This window comes from Brassica rapa, chromosome A06 (genome assembly GCF_000309985.2).
Source record: "Brassica rapa cultivar Chiifu-401-42 chromosome A06, CAAS_Brap_v3.01, whole genome shotgun sequence".
Taxonomy (NCBI): Eukaryota; Viridiplantae; Streptophyta; class Magnoliopsida; order Brassicales; family Brassicaceae; genus Brassica; species Brassica rapa.
In genome coordinates, this window is record NC_024800.2 from 1,828,455 (window position 1) to 1,847,005 (window position 18,551).

At 32.8% G+C, this 18,551-nt stretch overlaps 2 protein-coding genes across 2 annotated transcripts; one reads left to right on the forward strand and one right to left on the reverse strand.

The window, feature by feature from the left end:
• Positions 1–2,964: 2,964 nt before the first annotated feature.
• Positions 2,965–5,871, reverse strand: LOC103871332 (probable disease resistance protein At1g15890). Its single transcript, XM_009149572.3, has one exon. The coding sequence runs from the start codon at positions 5,690–5,692 to the stop codon at positions 3,134–3,136; it is 2,559 nt and encodes an 852-aa protein (XP_009147820.2). The 5' UTR covers positions 5,693–5,871; the 3' UTR covers positions 2,965–3,133.
• A 9,209-nt stretch (positions 5,872–15,080) lies between these two features.
• On the forward strand, positions 15,081–18,422 carry LOC103871333. The gene is made up of 4 exons (XM_009149573.2): positions 15,081–16,048; positions 16,996–17,445; positions 17,686–18,004; positions 18,099–18,422. The coding sequence occupies exons 1-4, from the start codon at positions 15,620–15,622 to the stop codon at positions 18,233–18,235; spliced, it is 1,335 nt and encodes a 444-aa protein (XP_009147821.1). The 5' UTR covers positions 15,081–15,619; the 3' UTR covers positions 18,236–18,422.
• Positions 18,423–18,551: the final 129 nt, after the last annotated feature.

The window sequence follows — 18,551 nt, forward strand, 5'->3', positions numbered from 1 at the left end:
TTTTTATTTGCTTTAGATTGTATATGTAGGCTAAGTTTTCTTCTGCATGTAACCTAATATTCATCATTTGTCCGATGTGCTAATGGTCGGTTAATTTTCCGATGTTCCCTCCGAAAATTGATTAATAATATTTTAGTAAGAATTCAAATATTGGTCCTATATAGTATTATTTATAAAATTTTCAAAAAATCTTTATAAACCTAAAATTTAAATATAATTATATATTTTGTAATTAAATTTGTTTTATATGGTATTTTAGACTTTTTCTTTTGTTAATGGAGGATTTAGGTAAAATGTTTATTTGTAAATAACCCACAAAAAGTAAATTTGTAGAGAGTGTAGATAGAGAAAATGTGTAATTTTGGTTAGTTAGTGAATTATGATTTTTTTTTTGGTTAGTGAATGCGATTTTCATTTGGTAAACTGAGACAACTTTTTGGGTTGGGTTTGGTGGACAAAATGATGTTATTGATATTTTGAGGGAGAGTTAGCTATACATTTGAGTTTGTGTTCTGTTACCTTTTTCAGACACACTGACAGTGCCTATGCAATCTTTGAGTCTTAAACTAAACTCACAGGATTCTGTTTTATTTTTCTAAACTTCTTCTTCTGTTTAAAATCCTGTAAAGAATCTATAGCTAAATTCTTTCTTAATCTCTCAAATATTCAGTAATTTGATTATTTTATGGATTGATCTTGGTCCATGAAGATTGAATAATTTTGCTGCGTAAAATACAAGATTTTTCTCTCTCTAAATTAGTAACATAATGAATGCCAAAATTGTAGAATAACTTGACGTACCAGTTCGACTAAGAGCATCTCCAACCCTACTCCATTTTTGACTCCAAACTCAATTATGGAGTAAAATCTTCTCCAATCACACTCCATATTTAACTCCAAAATGGAGAAATGACTAGGGTTACTCCATTTATGGAGTAATCTTACCAATTACTCTATTTTGGAGTTGAATTTTTTCTATTTATGAAATGATCCTTTTAATTTTTAATATTTTATTTCATACTTAAAATAATATAATAACATGAAAAAATATAACACTCCGCAAAAGATTATTTAATAGTTTACATAAAATATGCATAAAATCATAAAAGTCAAAACTAAGGATAAATAATATAAAATAAATATAATATAATATAAATAAGTAATTTAATAATTAATTCGGTAAATTGTTTTCAAAACTACCAAAATCGGTGAAGTATTATTCATACGGAATAGATGAGTTTTTAATCTTGTGGGTCAAAATTTCTATTGATAACATTTGTACTTTTTGAACTTGATATATGCACAAACAATAGGACCCAATACATAATTCAAATAACAAAACAAAACTTTGTTTTTTCTTTATGTTCTTTTAATTCATATAAATATTTTCGAATTTGAAAAATTGCATATGATAAAAACTGCATGAATTGAAATGGGAAGATAATCTCTAGTTATATTTTAATGATAAATACTTAATTTAAATAAAATATATTATTATGAAAATTTTGTAAACATAAAATAGTTGTGTTAATTGTTAAATTTTTATAAGTTGAAGGTACTACTAACAATAAATGAAAAAGGAATATATTTTTTTTGGAGTAAAAAATGGAGTAATACATTGGAGTAAAACTCAACTCTATTTTGGAGTTACATCATTTTGAAGTAAAATTTGGAGTAATACATTGGAGATGCTCTTAGAGAGTTTAATTTTGAATATGATTCACTCTTTGGGAGTTTAATTGCTTCAACTCAGTCTAAGTTCTTGGTGAACATCTCTCACTGTCTCTTATCCCAACGGTTCTTTATCATTCTTCTCTATACCCTTTATATTCTCTCCTTCTGTGCATCCGGATAAGGAGGTTTCAATAGAGTCTTAGGTCTTGTAAACTGTGTAGCTTTTATTTAAAGAGTGTTCAATTTTGAATATGATTCACTCTTTGGGAGTTTAATTGCTTCGACTCAGTCTAAGAGCATCTCCAACCCCACTCCATATTTTACTCCAAAATTGGGAAAATGGAGTGGGAAATGGAGTGATGAACAAAAAATAAAAGCATTACTCTATAAATGGAGTAATCCTTTTATTTTTTGTTCATTACTCCATTTCCCACTCCATTTTCTCAATTTTGGAGTAAAATATGGAGTGGGGTTGGAGATGCCCTAAGGTCTTGGTGAACATCTCTCACTGTCTCTTATCCCAACGGTTCTTTATCATTCTTCTCTATACCCTTTATATTCTCTCCTTCTCTTGTTTTCTTGCTTAGTTCTTTAGTTGGAAGGTCTTAAACTTTCTTTCAGCTTCTTGAATACTTTTTTGTTTTGTTTTATTACTACTTTCTAAGCTCCATCACATGATATAACTGTAGTGATACACAACCTTCCATCTTTGCTCAAAACTTTCTGAGAAAAACAGAGAAAACTAAATGCTTGAATGAATGAGCACCAATAATTTAAATAAGAAACTAACAAGTGAAAACTGCAATTTGCAAACTGTGTAACTTTCATTTATACCTCTTGAGAAACATCGATCAGGAAGCCTTTTTTCATTTGACTCTGTTTGAACATAAATCATTCAAACAGAAAATATATCTCTTTTCTCATCACTGATATTTAATCACTCAAACTCCAGATCACAGGTTGATATCATTCAAACATGGCTCCTTTCTCATTCCTCATTCATCTGTGTATTGAGTCAAGTTGAGAGGTTACATAGAAGACCCACGAGTGAAATTTACGGTTCTTCGGAAACGCACACTCTCACTCACTCTCTCTCAGATATTACATGTAACACTTGAATCGAACTGTTTACAGAGAAGTCGTTGCTTTAAAGTCATATATAAAGTCCCAAAATTCCGTCAAATTAAGAACTCCCTCTATTTGCTTGTTCTAGCTCTTAAATTCAAGGAAGAGAGAAAAGCCATTAACCAAGTTCAGAACCAGCAGCCGTGGCGAGCATCAATCACGAGATTCCATGAAACAAAACACACACAAATGAAAAGCTTTGAGGAAAATGTATCAAATGATTACAAACTGGAGAGAAGGGGAAATGCAAACAATGAAAAAAGTTTCCAGCTTTGAGAAATACAACAATGACACATATGCAACAGGGGATTCGGAGCCTCATTCATTAACTTCATTACTCCTGTTCGTGTCTCTGAAACTCTCTAATGGCAGCTTTAGGTAGCATTGGGCAGAGTTCGACATCAAACTTTTTCAGGGATGGAAGAGCAGGAGGAGGACTTGAGCATATTCTCTTTAATTTACCCAACTCCTTTAAACTGAGTAATTGTAGCTTCTGAAAGGGAACCATCATATCAGGAGGATGCACATTGCTAATACTCATTCCCTTCTCCTTATTTATTATTTCTTCTATGCTTTCTGAATCTTCCACATGTAGATGCTTGAGATTTGGAGCAAACAATAACCAGCTCAATTCTTTTGAACCTTTCAATGCTAATATAGCAATACTGGAGAGGTGCTTGAAGCATGGAGAAGGAAGATCTTCTTTCTCTTTGCTTTTCCAATCTATCTTTATCTCTGAGATTTTGGAATAATTAATATAAAGTTCTCGAAGACCACCCATAGCTACCGTGTTCAATGTTACAACCTCTGCGGACATTTTGTAAATCAAAAGGCATTGAACACAACTCGCCAATCGCTCCATTCTTTGGATACTTTCCAAGATTAAAGCATCTTTCACGTTTCCTGTGAAAATCTTCAAGTGCTCTAAAATTTGTAGCTCTTCAATTGATCTTGCATCAATATCAACATGAGAACCAAATAGTTTCAACACCTGAAGAGTTGGTAAGCTTGTTCCTATCCCATCAATGCTTTTAAGGCCGGGACAGTACTCCAGGTCCAGGCTTATTAGTTTACTCAACCCCTTCAAAACAACTGGTAACGAACTTATACGTGTGCGTGATAAATTGAGGTATTGCAAGGAAATCAAGCTGCAAATTTCTTCCGGCAATTCCAAAAGAATTAGGTTACGCGAAAGATCCAAGACGACAAGGGACGGCATAAACTGAAAGAATTCACCCGGTATAACCTTCAACATGTTATCCCCGAGAAACAGAGTCGAAAGGTTGGGGCATTTGGGACTGCAAGATATCTTTTTAATTTGATTACTCCTCAAGGAGATCCTTCTCGAAACTGACCAGTTGATGTCATCTGGTATAAAGCTTAGCTTCACACCGGACTTGACGCACTGTTTTTCTTCCTCTTTTCCTATCCAAAGAGCCATTTCACGTAACACATCATGCATTTTCACCGCACGTGTGAATCCAGATTCGAAAATAGTGGATTCTTTTTCGCACTCCATCAGTAGATGTGCACGAACTAACGAACCAATAATAACATGACCTTTGTTGTTACTTCCATCTTCATTTCTCTCTCCCTTTATAAATCCTTCGCTGATCCAATACTCTATCAACTCCTCTTTAGTTATTTCATAATCTTCCGGGAACAAAGAACAGTATAGGAAGCATGATTTCACCTTTTCATCCTCTAAACCATCATAGCTGAACTTCAAAATCGAAAGAATCTTTTTTTCCATACCTGGAAACTTGTCGCTAGACGTTTTGAGAACATCAATTGCATCACGCCATTCGTGTACATCCTCTTTACATGACATGGCTTTGCCAATCACATTGAGTGCAAGTGGCAATCCATAACACTTTTCACAAATTTGTTTTGCAAGTGTGGGAATATCCGGATGCCCCTTTAGTCGGACTTCTCCAACTGCATTTTGAAACAGTTCCCATGCTTCATTCCTTGTCAAACAATCCATTTTCAGCTCATCATCAGCTCTCATGTCTCTGCAAACTTCCTTTGAACGAGTGGTGAAAACTATCTTTGATCCATTTTCTTGAGTTGGACTTGGAACTCCAATCTTGTCCAAATCTACCTCGCTCCACAGATCATCTAATAGCAGAACAAATTTCTTTCGTCCTAGGATATTCTCTATGAAAGATGCTTTCTCCTTCTCTGTTTCCTTTTCCCAATCCTTGTCAACACATAATCTTCGTAGAATCTGATCCTGAATGCCGTCGTATTGCAAATCTTTAGAGACCACAACCCATATCACAACATCAAATTCATCCTTGAATTTGTTGTTGATTCTAGTTAAGAGGGTTGTTTTCCCAACTCCCCCCATGCCATAAATACCTAACGTTCTTCCTTCAGGCTTCATGATGCTGTCCCATGCCTTTCCAACCATCGAATCCAAACCTACTGTTTTTTGGATAGGTTGCTGCTCCACCTTTGGTAAACGTCCTTTTATGGCCACCTCTCCAAAAGCTTCTCTAGATAGAAGCTCTTTAACTTTTTCCAACTTCTTCGATACCTCTTTACCATACTCATAGCTTGATATACAATTTTCGGAAAAATATCCAAAAAGACACAATCTATTGATTTCAGCTGGTTTAGTCGTAAGCAGATCACTGACCTGAGAGTCAATACTTTCTACCCTTGCCAACCATCTTTTTACTTCAGCAAGCCGCTGCAAACCTTTATCTTCTTCTATGGAAACTCTGGTTAACAGATCATCTCGCCTGTCTCTAAGTGTTTGCATAGATGCCTCCAGAGCCTCAAGATTTGCCTTCATCATGTGAATGTAGTTTCCATCCCCAAATAAGCTGTTGCAGGCTTGAGTTACCGCTTGACCCCATGGTAATACTGATAGACAGCCTCCCATCTTAGCTCAAACTTTCAGAAAGAAACCAAAATCAAACTCACTGCTTTGGTGAATGAACAAGAGAAAGAGGGAACACCAATAATTTTGATTGACTTGATGAGAAAATAGTAAGCCACCAGCGAAGACCGACCAATGACTCCACACAAATAATTCATAAATAATAATAATGAAGGCCACACTTTCCTTATCCCTTAGGATGTCTAATTAGAGTCACATGAACCACTTGTGGACTTTAAGACTTTGGATGTTACAGTCCAATCCAATTTGTTATGTTTATTTTCCTGAGCAATTTACTGAAACGAAATACAGCATTAGAAGCCGTAACGGGGTAGCAGAGGAGGTCCACGAAAACATATTTCCTCAAGGCAGAATCAATGAAAAAGTAAAAGGGGCCATAAGAGTGTTCAGGAGGAGGATTGCTTGCATCTTGAGTGAGACGGTTTCACTTCATAATGCTGTCTCAGAGATAAATAGATATCACCTCATCTTGCTTAGTGATATCCGGGGCACTGATGCTTGGGACTATCCTCGTCATTTTAACAGAATGATAAAGTAGTGTCTTATCTAATTACTTGGACGTTGTGTCTTCTCCAAGTAAAGTCATGAAACATGTAATACAGATGGTTTCTGATTTTTCAGATGTCTCTGAGCTGAAATTGTTTCTTACACTAGTGAAGCTCCCGGGAGTTTTTCCTCTGATCCCAGTGCCTTACGTTTATGGCAGTGCAGATTAGTCCACCACCTGTTTATAAGAAGGATGTATTAAAACCAAACACCCGTACTGTCTCAAAAGGCAATACCACCAATTGCTAACTTTGACTTACAAATACGTCACAAGGAAATGAGACAGTAAACAGATCATTTCACGAGTAAAACGGTAATACAATGGTATCAAATGAGTAGAGGTTGTTCTACCCACACAGATTCTGTAATCACCTCCACATCAATCACAAGATGCAAATGATGCAGCCAGATCCAACGCTGCGTTCACTTGAGAAGCATCCATTCCCTGAAACCAAAATAACATGCTCAACAATTATCAACCAATGTCAAAATATATTTCTCCGTTGGAACTTAGATTGAGATCCATTGGCACATGATCCCTAAAACCAGACACATACCTGTCCAGATGCGAGACAACTTTTTCCATTTCCCGCATCTCTCTTTTAGAGGACCCAATGCAGTTGTCAGCCACTCAGTGACGTCTAGTTGCTTGAACTCCTGTACACACAACCGCCTTGTTGGCTATTTCATCTGTGCTGAACACCATTATCCACATTCCCAACAAGATTCACCAACAACACTGTTATTTAGCTTTCTTTACCTTCTCTATGAGTAGTAAGTAGAAGTAAATGGAGATTTTACCTTCTTCTCCACAACTGTCGAAACAGCCTCTCGCACGGCAGCTGCATCAACACCTACATCAAGCCCGTAAAGTAAAAGGGAAAGATTCACAGAAAACAAAAGCTAAAAACGGATTGCAATTTGCAAGAGAACTGGTGGACAGCTTACTTCACCAAAAACTTCTCTTAGACCTTTGATTCGCTTGGCTTCAGAAAGCACTGATTCCTTGGAAAATACTTCCAACTCATCCTTGATCTGTTTATTCACTGTGGCTTCGATCTTTCTCAAATCTTCAGGATCAACCGGCTTGCCTACTCAAAATGAAAATATGACTTATTGAAGAATGTACCGTGGGAAAATCAAAATGCAGTTTTTCTAGTGGTTGCTTATCACTTTCATATGACCTCTTGAGAAAATAAATCATTCAGACAGAAGATTTATCTCTTTTCACATCTCTGATATTTAATCACTCAAACTCCAGATCACAGGTTGATATCATTCAAATATCGAGTCAAGTTGACAGGTTACATAGCAGATCCACGAGTGAAATTTAAGGTTCTTCGGAAACATCGAACATTTGAATCAAACTGTTTCAGTTGAGGGCCACACTTATCTTAAAACAGAGATGCCGTTTCTCTAAAGTCATATATAATGTCCCAAAGTTTTGTCAAATTAAGATGCCCTCTATTTGCTTGTTGTAGCTCTTTAATTCAAGGAAGAGAGAAAAGCCATTAACTAAGTTCAGAACCAGCAGCCATGGCGAGCATCAATCAAGAGATCCATGAAACAAAACACACACAAATGAAAGCTTTGAGGAAAATGTATCAAATGATTACAAACTGGAGAGAAGGGGAAATGCAACAATGAAAAAGTTTCCTGCTTTGAGAAATACAATTTTGACAACAATGTCATTCAAGCAAAAGCAGAACATAAAACCCAAAACCAAGAAGTTTAAGAAACTGAGAGGATACACACACACACATATTATTCGGAGCCTCATTCATCAACTTCCTTACTCCTGCTCGTGTCTCTGAAACTCTCTAATGGCAGGTTTGGGTAGCTTTGGGCAGTCTTCGACATCAAACTTTATCAGGGATGGAAGAGCAGGAGGAGGACTTGAGCATATTCTCTTTAATTTCTTCAAATCCCTTAAAGTGAGGGATTGTAGCTTCGCAAAGGGAACCGTCATATCAGGATGCACATTGCTAATACTCATTCCCTTCTCCTTATTTATTATTTCTTCTATGCCTCCTGAATCTTCCACATGTAGATGCTTGAGATTTGGAGCAAACAATAACCAGCTCAATTCTTTTGGACCTTCCAAACCAAATATAGAAATACTGGAGAGGTGCTTGAAGCATGGAGAAGGAAGATCTTCTTTCTCTTTGCTTTTCCAATCTATCTTTATCTCTGAGATTTTGGACATCGTAATATCAAGTTCTCGAAGACCACCCAGAGCTGCCGTGTTTAATGTTAATACCTCTGCGGACATTTCGGAAATCCAAAGGCGTTGAACACAACTCGCCAATCGCTCAACTCTTTGGATACTTTCCAAAATTAAAGCATCTTTCACGTTTACTGTTAAAATCTTCAAGTGCTCTAAAAGTTGAAGCTCTTCAATTGATCTTGCATCAATCAAAACACTAGAAAAATATAGTTTCAACACCTGAAGATTTGGTAAGCTTGTTCCTATCCCATCAATGCTTTTAAGCTTGGTGAACTCCAGGTCCATGCTTATTAGCTTCCTCAACCCCTTCAAACCAACTGATAACCAACTTATACCTGTGTATGATAAAATTGAATACCTTTGTCCATTGTGGACCAACCAATTATAGTCCAAAAAATATGTTTCTTAGTTATCATGAAAGGAATCCATCCCACTCTTCTCGGTTGATTCAGATGTGGAATAGGAACTCTGTTGAAATTTCTACTCCGCCTTCTCCGACATGCAATCCTCCGTTTATTCGGCTTCAACCAAAGCCCCCGATTAACTGATCGTGTGATTTTTAATATTTGGGCTTAAGTCTGTATTGGGCTGCATAACTTAATTTGAGTTTCAAAAACTCTAGGCCGAAAGGCTTTGTATCTTTTTTTATTCTCTTGCAATTAAATATGAAATTAAGGGTATGAATGGTGACCAGGGAACGACGAGGAATAATGCATTCCCTAACGTTCCTGAAAAAAATCACCATTCACAAGGAATAATAATTCCCTCTCATTCCTTTTCATTCTTTTTTTTGTAAAGAATTAAAGAACAAAAGTATTCCTTGTTAAAAGTGATAAGGAACGATCATTCCTTTTCATTCCTGCTATTTTATTCCCGAACATTCCTTTTTAATCCGTTCCTCTTGTTTCCCGAATGGTCACCAGTCAGACCCTAAGTCAGAAGAAAATAACATAACATGCATGTTAACTTTAGTAGGAATTACGGTGGCGGATCCAGAAATTTAGTTTTCTGGAGACAAAATTAAATAGTGATATATAATCCACTATTTAATTATAAAAGTAACATCTTCAAACGCTTTTTTCTTTATTTTCATAAAATATACATTTTTTAGCAAAAAAATATACATTTTCAGCAAAAAATCTACATTTTTTAGCAAAAAATATGCAATTTTTAGCAAAAAATATGCAATTTTTTAAATAAAAAAAAATCAAAAACCTTCACAAAATATAAATATATTTAAACTCAGTTTTTACGATGATTCTCAAATTTTATTTTATGTAAATCTTACCAAAATCCAAAAAAATTAACATCACAAAACTCTAGCTTTATAAAGGTTTAGGAAAAAAAACAATAAATGATGCAAAAGACTAGTATTACAGTAGTTTTGAAATATTCTCAAAATTGTTGTTAGTTAAAAAATTTAATGGTATTAACTTAGTGTACTCTTTAATATTTATGCAAAATAATTATGTTTTAGTTATTATATTGTGTATGTAGTAAGTATATATATTTTAGAATGGAATGATGTGGAATGGTGGATTCCATTGATTCCAAAAACTTTTTTTTATCATTTGATATGAATGGAATGGAATGGTCATTCCACCAATTCTAAAAATATTTTGATAAAATACAAAGAAAAGTATTCCATAACAAAATTGTTCATGAATGAATGGAATGTACTTCAAGAGATCGTTCTTTTATATCAAAATTCAAGAGTGAAGTCTCAATCCAAATTTGGAACAATTTTTGGGAGACTTATTGTCGTGTTGTGCGTGTTAATACTTTCAAAAGATTGTTTTATTTTCATTTCTTAGATTTTTGTCAAAGTTCCCGTTCCACCCTCTATGGTTATGTGGCAAAATGTCCTGGTAGAGACCGTTGTCGCATCACATCTACAAATAGGCGTCATAATGAAATCTACAAAACGTAACTATTACTCAATCTTCAAATAAAAAATGAAAAAATTAAATCTTCAAAAAAGAAAAAAAAATATAAATCAAACTTATGATATATATATATATATATTTATTATGTATTTTATATATTGGTGACGTGTATTTCGAGAAAACGCTGCACAAAATTAGCACACATACGGATTCTGTTAAGGAAACACACTCATGGAGAAGATGTAGTCCTTATCCATTGAAATTCAGGTCTGGGGACTAATATCCGCTTTCTTCATACTATGATATATCTTCACATCGATCTGTACATTTTATCTATTAGTTGCTTTGATCATGAATATCATCTATTATTTGATTTGTTTTTCCTCAGCGTCAGCATATGTTTGGTTGATAATTGTATCAAATACAACAGGATAACAAGTTTGTAGCTCTTGACTATGGAAAGAAAGCTACATTTGAATGCCACATGGAACCTTCTTTTATAGGGTAAGTATAAATGTGTCCTCTTTTTAATGTATAACTAAGTGGTTGCCCGAGGATTGCAGATATAAATATTGTATAAAAATATATATTATATATACAATGTCATAATTTTAAATAATAATTAAAAACATTAAAAATATAAATTTTAACTTCAAATAGTTTTAAAATCAAATGTAAAATTTCTATAAATTTGATGTAAAAATAACAGATGAATATTTAGTAATAACAAATGTTTGTAGAATTATATATATATATATATATATATCACATTAACTTCACCAACACATATTATGCATTTTTCGGCCTCTTTTCTTTTTCTCATTATCATTTCGTTCTTTTTACTAATTTTTTGCTACTGTTTTCCTAATTTTTTACATATTTTTGTCAAATATTTATTGCTCTCTCTATATAGTAATACAAAACATACAACCAATAAACCAAAAATCCATCTTAGAATTCTTTTCAATCATAACATATTATTTGACTTAATTGCAAAACATTTTTTAAATCAAATTTCTCACATGTTTTATTAAATATAGTTCGCCCAATATTCAAAGTCTAAATGTTTATGAAGCATATATGGACATTATAAGAGATTAATAATTATTATAGGTCCGACTATATTTTTATATCAATGTGAAATCATTATATCGATTACTATAAATTGTTTTTTTCCAGTATTTTATGTAAATATAAAAAGAATTGATCAAACATTATAACACTTTCTATAACTTTGAAAATTAGGTACAATTATTTATTATTTGTAATATCATCTGGGTTATTTGGCAAGTGATAATAATTAGTTTTAGATTTACCTTTGATTTTAAATCTAATTAAATAATTAAAAATCATAAAAAAAATTCCGTTCATTATATTATTTAGTTTATAAATATAAAAAGAATTGGTCAAATGTTATTCTTCTTTAGATAAATTCAACAATTAGTTTCATAAATCATTATTTGTAGTATAATTTAAATTATTTGGCAAGTGATATTAATTGGTTCTAGATTTTTTTTATCTTTAATCTAAACTAAAATAAATAAAATTAAAATTCGATCAAGAAAATCATAATAATAATTTTCTTAAGACTTCACAAATGATTGACATGTAAGCAAAAATCACTTAAGTGACTTCTTGTTTAATATTCTGAAATTTTTTATTTTATATTATAAATGTTTTATAAACGCATATAAATAATTTAAAATTAAGATAAAATATTTTTGTAAGCCATGATAGATAATTTTATAAATGTTTTAATTTTTAACAAATGACTTATAAGACATATATCGACATTATAATACATTAATAATATTATAATTATTTATATAAAAATGTAATGTTTTATATAAGAATATGAAATCATTATATTGATTTCTAGACATTGTGTTCTACTAATTATTTTATGTAGTATATAAATATTAAAAAAATGAATCAAACATTATTACAGTTTCTATAATTTTGATAATTAGCTACCATAAATTATTATTTGTAATATCATTTAGACTATTTGGTAAGCGATATTAATTAGTTCTAAACTTAAATTTTATATTAGATCTAATTAAAATAATTAAATATTGAATATCCTTCAACCAGTCAAATTATAATAATTTTTCTTAAATTATCTCTATGATTGACACTTAAGTAAAAGTCAATTAAGTGAATTCTCATTTAATATATAGGAGGACTATATATACTTAACCAAAAATCTTGTTACAAACAGTTTATGATAGTAAATCTATATTATTATTTGCGAGGTAATTTTGCGCATTCAACCTTTCATATTAAAAGTTAGAACGGTTAAACCCTATGTTATACTTAATGAATTTCATATATAATTTATTGTATAACTAAAAATATATTTTTATTATTAATATTATATTTTAGAAAATAAGATAATTCTTTTGTATTGTATTGTTATCTTGAAATGATATCTTTCAATTATAAAAGTTAAAACTTAAATATAAAATAATTTATAATTAAATATTAATCAAACAAAAACACTTGATCTTAGATAGTGAGTTTGGACAACGAACAAGCCGAGAAATGGATCTTTAGACTTCGTAAGCTTAGAAGGAGAGGTGAGAGTAGTAGATTCTTGAGGAAACAGGAGAAAGTGTAGTAGAATGCTCTAGATCTATACTGTCCTTTGATCTGAGATGGTTGAGTGTGTGTGGAGGATGCTACTTCGAGAAAAGGATCAGGGTATCTATCCTCTTTGAAAGAAGAAATGAGCAATTTGAAAAGTTTCTAAAAACAGCAACAGAGTGAAATGTCACTATCCCTGAAACAGAAGCTCAGTTTCATGAGTCAAAGCCTCAGAGAGAGTGCCTGGGAGAGTCCTTCTCGACCAGCAACTCAGCGACTTTTACAAACTGGAAACTGTGTATTTTCCTTTATTTATTGGAAAATTTGTGACTTAAAACTCATGGGTAGTTTCGTATCCAACCGTAAACCGTAGTATATTATCTTGTGATCAGAACGTCTATTACTAACGATCAATAAGACTCAATGTTATCCTCATCATTTCACATGGATGATAAAGTGCAAATTTTTTTCATGACAAGGAGGTTGTTTTATACGATCCGAGAGCAGTGCCGTCCCGAATATCATTGAGGCTTAAAGCATGTTAAAATGATGTGGCCTTTATAGTTATATTAATACTGCAAAAAAAAAAATATATGTGAATGAGAGAGAGCAAGACTCTAACCAAAGGAAAGGAGGTCACTAATTTCTCTTTTCAAACCATTTGAGCTGCACTTAATTTGTAAATGTGGCACAAATTTTTTTATATTATGTGGCCTGAAACTGTTACTTTACCTGATTTAAAGCAGGAACGTACCTGTCGGGAGGTGTACTTATGAAGATGGCTATTGGAGAAATTAATTCACGAAATTATATGATTAATAATGAACATGTGAAATAAGTAATTGATTACAGTATAATTATGTGGTTCCATAGTGTGTATATAACATAGCCACTAAGGCACTGACAAGATCATAAGTAATCAACCAGATACAAACAAGCGAATTGATTTCAAAGCATCACAACTATTAACTTTTGAATTAAAAAATTATGAATAATAACATATTCAGACTGATCATTAGCATTGGCTGAGTTACACATTTTAAGATGCCTTTTTAAAAAAAAGATACTTTTCTTCCAGTAAACTCAAGACATCTCCCGCTCGGTGGTTATAAACAGTTCTTAAAGGTCTTCGTAAAATAATTTAGTAAGAAAATCATCGTACATTCACAAAGATCCAATGATGCTTTTGTTTTCTTGCATAATTTAAATCGACTCGTTTAGTAATTTAAAAATGAAAATGGGTTATTAGGAACAGCCTAACAACAGGCGTGGCGATGTTTCTACGGTGATCTGTGAAGACCTAAACACATGCTAAAGATGGCCCACTAGACAGTCTGTGTTCACCTTCTGCTTCATTTCTTTTTTTACATCTTGTTTTTTCTTCTTATAACGTTCTTTATGTCCAACATTATTAAGTTCTTATTAATAGTTTGGCACGAACATGTTAATCTATGATTAGTTTATATATATGAATATTATCAAGTAGTTTCAATCAGCTAAACCGCTTTCCTAGAGCTCAACAAAATCCGGCAAATCCAACGTTCTCCCATGACAATCCACATAAATTCAGTCCATCCGCGAATCGTGAAAACATTATCGTAAACAAATGTTATATCACATTTAGTATATCGTTGCATTGCACTATATGACTATGAACGTTCATTAATTGATGCAAACAATTATAAAAGCATTTGTAAGCAAACACTAAATTAGGTGCTAGATTTTATTGTAAAGAAACTAAATTAGGTGCTAATTTTAAAATAACATAAATTTAAATATGAAGAAAATAAATAGAAAATAAGTAGACATCCATCTGCTTTGATCTCAGACATTAAGCAAACTCTTAGAGCAAAGCTGGACTTTCCTCTCTCGTGCGCAAAGAAACCATCCGTCGACTATAACCTTCTTATCGACTTGGCTTTTGTATTTTGAGTAAATTTTTTTTTTTTTGAAAAGGTATTTAGAGTACGTTTTTGTAGCGCATTCTTTTTTTTTTGTATCCAGGTCGTCTGTAATCTGTTGTTGTTAGGCTATAATCATGTGAAATCCCTTGTAATTTCTTCATATTTATAAAAATGGAATATCCAGTTAAAAAGTCATGCATGTCTCTTAATAACATGCTGTTTAGTAAAACTTTGTGTCGTTAAAAGAAAAACAGCATACACCTAAATATTGTTTTCAAGAAAAAGTTGTTAGTCATTTGATAAGAAGAAATATATTTTGATATTTTATTCTATGCTACTCCAACTATTATTACATTTATATTTGGAGTATCATAAAATAAAGGATCAAATACATTTGAGAGAGTTAATTAAGAAAATGATATAATATTTCTCTAAATACTCTAATATTTTAGATAGTGAATCAATATTTGATCCTAATTTCATGTTATTTAGAGGAGTATTATATCATTTACTTAAATTACCTCTCAAAAATATTTTTGATCCTTAATTTTATGATACTCCAAATATTATCTCTCACTATACGCCAAATATATATTTGATCCTGAACTTACAAGACAAATACACGCAAAACAAATAAAACTAACTTATAAATAGCGTTTTCCATCATTAACGTCTGTTCACAAATCGTGTCACCGAATACCAAAAAGGAAACGCAAACGCGACATCTCTGCTTCTCTCTCAAACTCTGATTCTCTCGTCCATGGCGGACATCGACATCACCACCGGAAACGAGCCGCTGATCAACCGCGAGAACAACAGAAACAAAGTCTTTAACCGCTGCGTCTCGCACCAGCAAGACGAGCTACAGAGCTTCCGTAAATACCTGAGATGGATGTGCGTGGACCACTCGAGTCCATGGACTGCGATCCTCTCGTGGACCATGTTCGTCGTCTTCACGCTCGTGGTTCCAGCGATCTCTCACTTCCTCCTCGCTTGCGCTGACTGCGACAGTTATCATTCAAGACCGTACGACTCCGTCGTACAGCTGTCTCTAAGCAGCGTCGCCGCCGTCTCTTTTCTCTGCCTCACTAGATTCGTTAGCAAGTACGGTCTCCGACGGTTCCTCTTCTTCGATAAGTTATGGGACGAGAGCGAAACCGTACGCAGAAACTACACCAATCAACTCAATGTGAGTTTATAAAAAAAATTAAATTTATTTTTTTAGTTTCTACCGTTTCTTCGAATTCATAAAATAAATTATTACAGAACTGAACTGGTAAAAGACAAATCTGTTGTGTTCTGTTAGAAAATTTTGGATCGTACTTCGTCCAGATCATGTCGGAGTATGTTGAAGCTAAACTACAATAAATCTTTTTTCGCTAATGGTGTAAAGTGTTAAACAAGTAATCTCTGCCACATAAAAAAATAAAGTTGAAAACATCAATTATTGTAGAATTTAATTTTCTAATGGCAGGCAAATAAAGTGTACAAAGAATATGGACAAGATGGACAAAAAAATAATAGAACAAATGAAAAGATAGGGGGAAGAATCATCATGATTCATGAATATTATAAAGTTAGGAAACTACTCGACGCATCTTTAAGGGTTGAGTATCGTAAACAAAAGAAAATATAATTATTATACGATTGTGATTTTCTTCCTTAACTTTTTAGGAAAATAGCCTATTCCCTTATAAATCATACATGAAATGTTGATTAAGACAATACATACATAAAATCTTTAAATATTTAAACTTGTTACCTATTCTTTTGCAATATGATCAATTTTATCAAAATCATAAACAATACTAATTTTACGTTAACAGTAAAACACCGGTTTAATCTGACTTAAAATTGATTTAACTATTTTTTAGTTTATTGGTGAGATCATATGACGTCACTTTGATGTTTTATTAAACCAACATTCCACATGTTACTCAAGTCAGCAAAATTTAAACAAATTTACAGTTTTGATAATATCATATAGCAAATTCAATATTTAGGTGGTTCATGTATTGTGACATTAATCAAGTCCAGAACTTTGGTGAATTCTCTGTAGTTGATTTACCATATTACTTATTCCACAAGCATTATCATCTGAATCAAAAATTTATTAAATGTGCTTTGCTTTTGCAGACGTCGCTTCATATTGTCTCCTACTTCGTGATCCCTTGTTTCTTAGCAATGAGTGCTTACAAAATATGGTGGTACGCTTCAGGTGGATCTCAAATACCGTTTTTAGGAAACGTTATCTTAAGCGATACAGTCGCTTGTGTTATGGAGCTTTGTTCTTGGCTTTACCGAACAACCGTAATCTTCCTTGTCTGTGTTCTCTTCCGTCTCATTTGCCATCTTCAGATCCTTCGCCTACAGGACTTTGCTAAGCTCTTTCAGATTGATTCAGATGTTGGTTCTATCTTGTCTGAACATCTTCGTATCAGACGTCATCTCAGAATCATCAGCCATAGATATCGTTCTTTCATTCTATGCTTGTTGGTTCTTGTCACTGGAAGTCAGTTTTCTTCTCTGCTTATTACTACCAAAGCTTACACTGAAGTTAATATGTACAGAGCTGGAGAACTCGCAGTAAGTTTCATTTACTCAATCTGAGATTTTGGAAGATAGAAATATTTATGAGTTAATCTTAATTAAAAAAATCGCAATTTGGGGGTCATGTGACTATGATAGCTCTTAAATTTTAGGGGACAACACGAATGTTTCATCCGGTTGTGGTTAAAACCCGCCATAATCACTCACTATAGTAATGTTTGTTTCTGAATATACCTATTTAAAGAAACTCATTTTGTGTGCCTTTTTTATCTTCAGCTTTGTTCAATGACATTGGTCACTGCATTGCTCATACTATTACGAAGTGCGTCAAAGATCACACACAAGGCTCAAGCCGTGACATGCTTAGCTGCAAAATGGCATGTATGCGCAACGTTAGAATCTTTTGAGATAGCAGATGGAGAGACTCCAACTTTGGTTGCTAGAAACAGCAATAACAATAAAGGCAATGATGTTATCACGTTAGCAGAATCAGATAGTGATGATTATGGTGACGAAGAAGATGATCTAGACAACAATAACATCATTCCTGCTTATGCTTTCAGTACCATCTCATTCCAGAAACGACAAGCTCTAGGTAAATTAAACAAAATAGATATTCTGCAATGCCTTTTGTATTAATGGTCTCTTACTTAACTATGTCTGGTTGGATTTATTTTGTTTGTTTGTAGTGAGTTACTTCGAGAATAACAGAGCAGGAATCACAGTTTATGGATTTACACTTGATAGAGGTACACTCCATACAATTTTCGGACTTGAATTGTCTCTTGTTCTCTGGCTTCTTGGTAAAACCATTGGCATTTCTTGAATCTCTTATCTGGGATCATCAAGAATGTTTTGGCACTATAATCACTTTCAAATTATTTTTTCCTTTATTTATTTTTACTGTGAATTGGTTATATGTGCTTTAAATATCTAAGTATTCTTATTGTTATAGAGTTTATGTTATTGTAAATTAGATTCAAAATAAAAAAGTTCTCTTTTCCTTTTCTACATTTCATACTGTCTTTTAAATTCTGCAAATGATTTTGTACTTATAGGAAAATAAATATAAATTTATGCTTAGTATCTTGCATTACAATTACATCATGTGTACTAGATGCTGTAGGAATTTATAAGAGTAC

Coding starts and splice junctions, on each gene's coding strand:
- LOC103871332 (XM_009149572.3), bottom strand. CDS start 5,692: ATGGGAGGCTGTCTATCAGTATTACCATGGGGTCAAGCGGTAACTCAA.
- LOC103871333 (XM_009149573.2), top strand. CDS start 15,620: ATGGCGGACATCGACATCACCACCGGAAACGAGCCGCTGATCAACCGC. Junction 16,049..16,995: donor ACTACACCAATCAACTCAAT/GTGAGTTTATAA, acceptor TTGCTTTTGCAG/ACGTCGCTTCATATTGTCTC. Junction 18,005..18,098: donor CCAGAAACGACAAGCTCTAG/GTAAATTAAACA, acceptor GTTTGTTTGTAG/TGAGTTACTTCGAGAATAAC.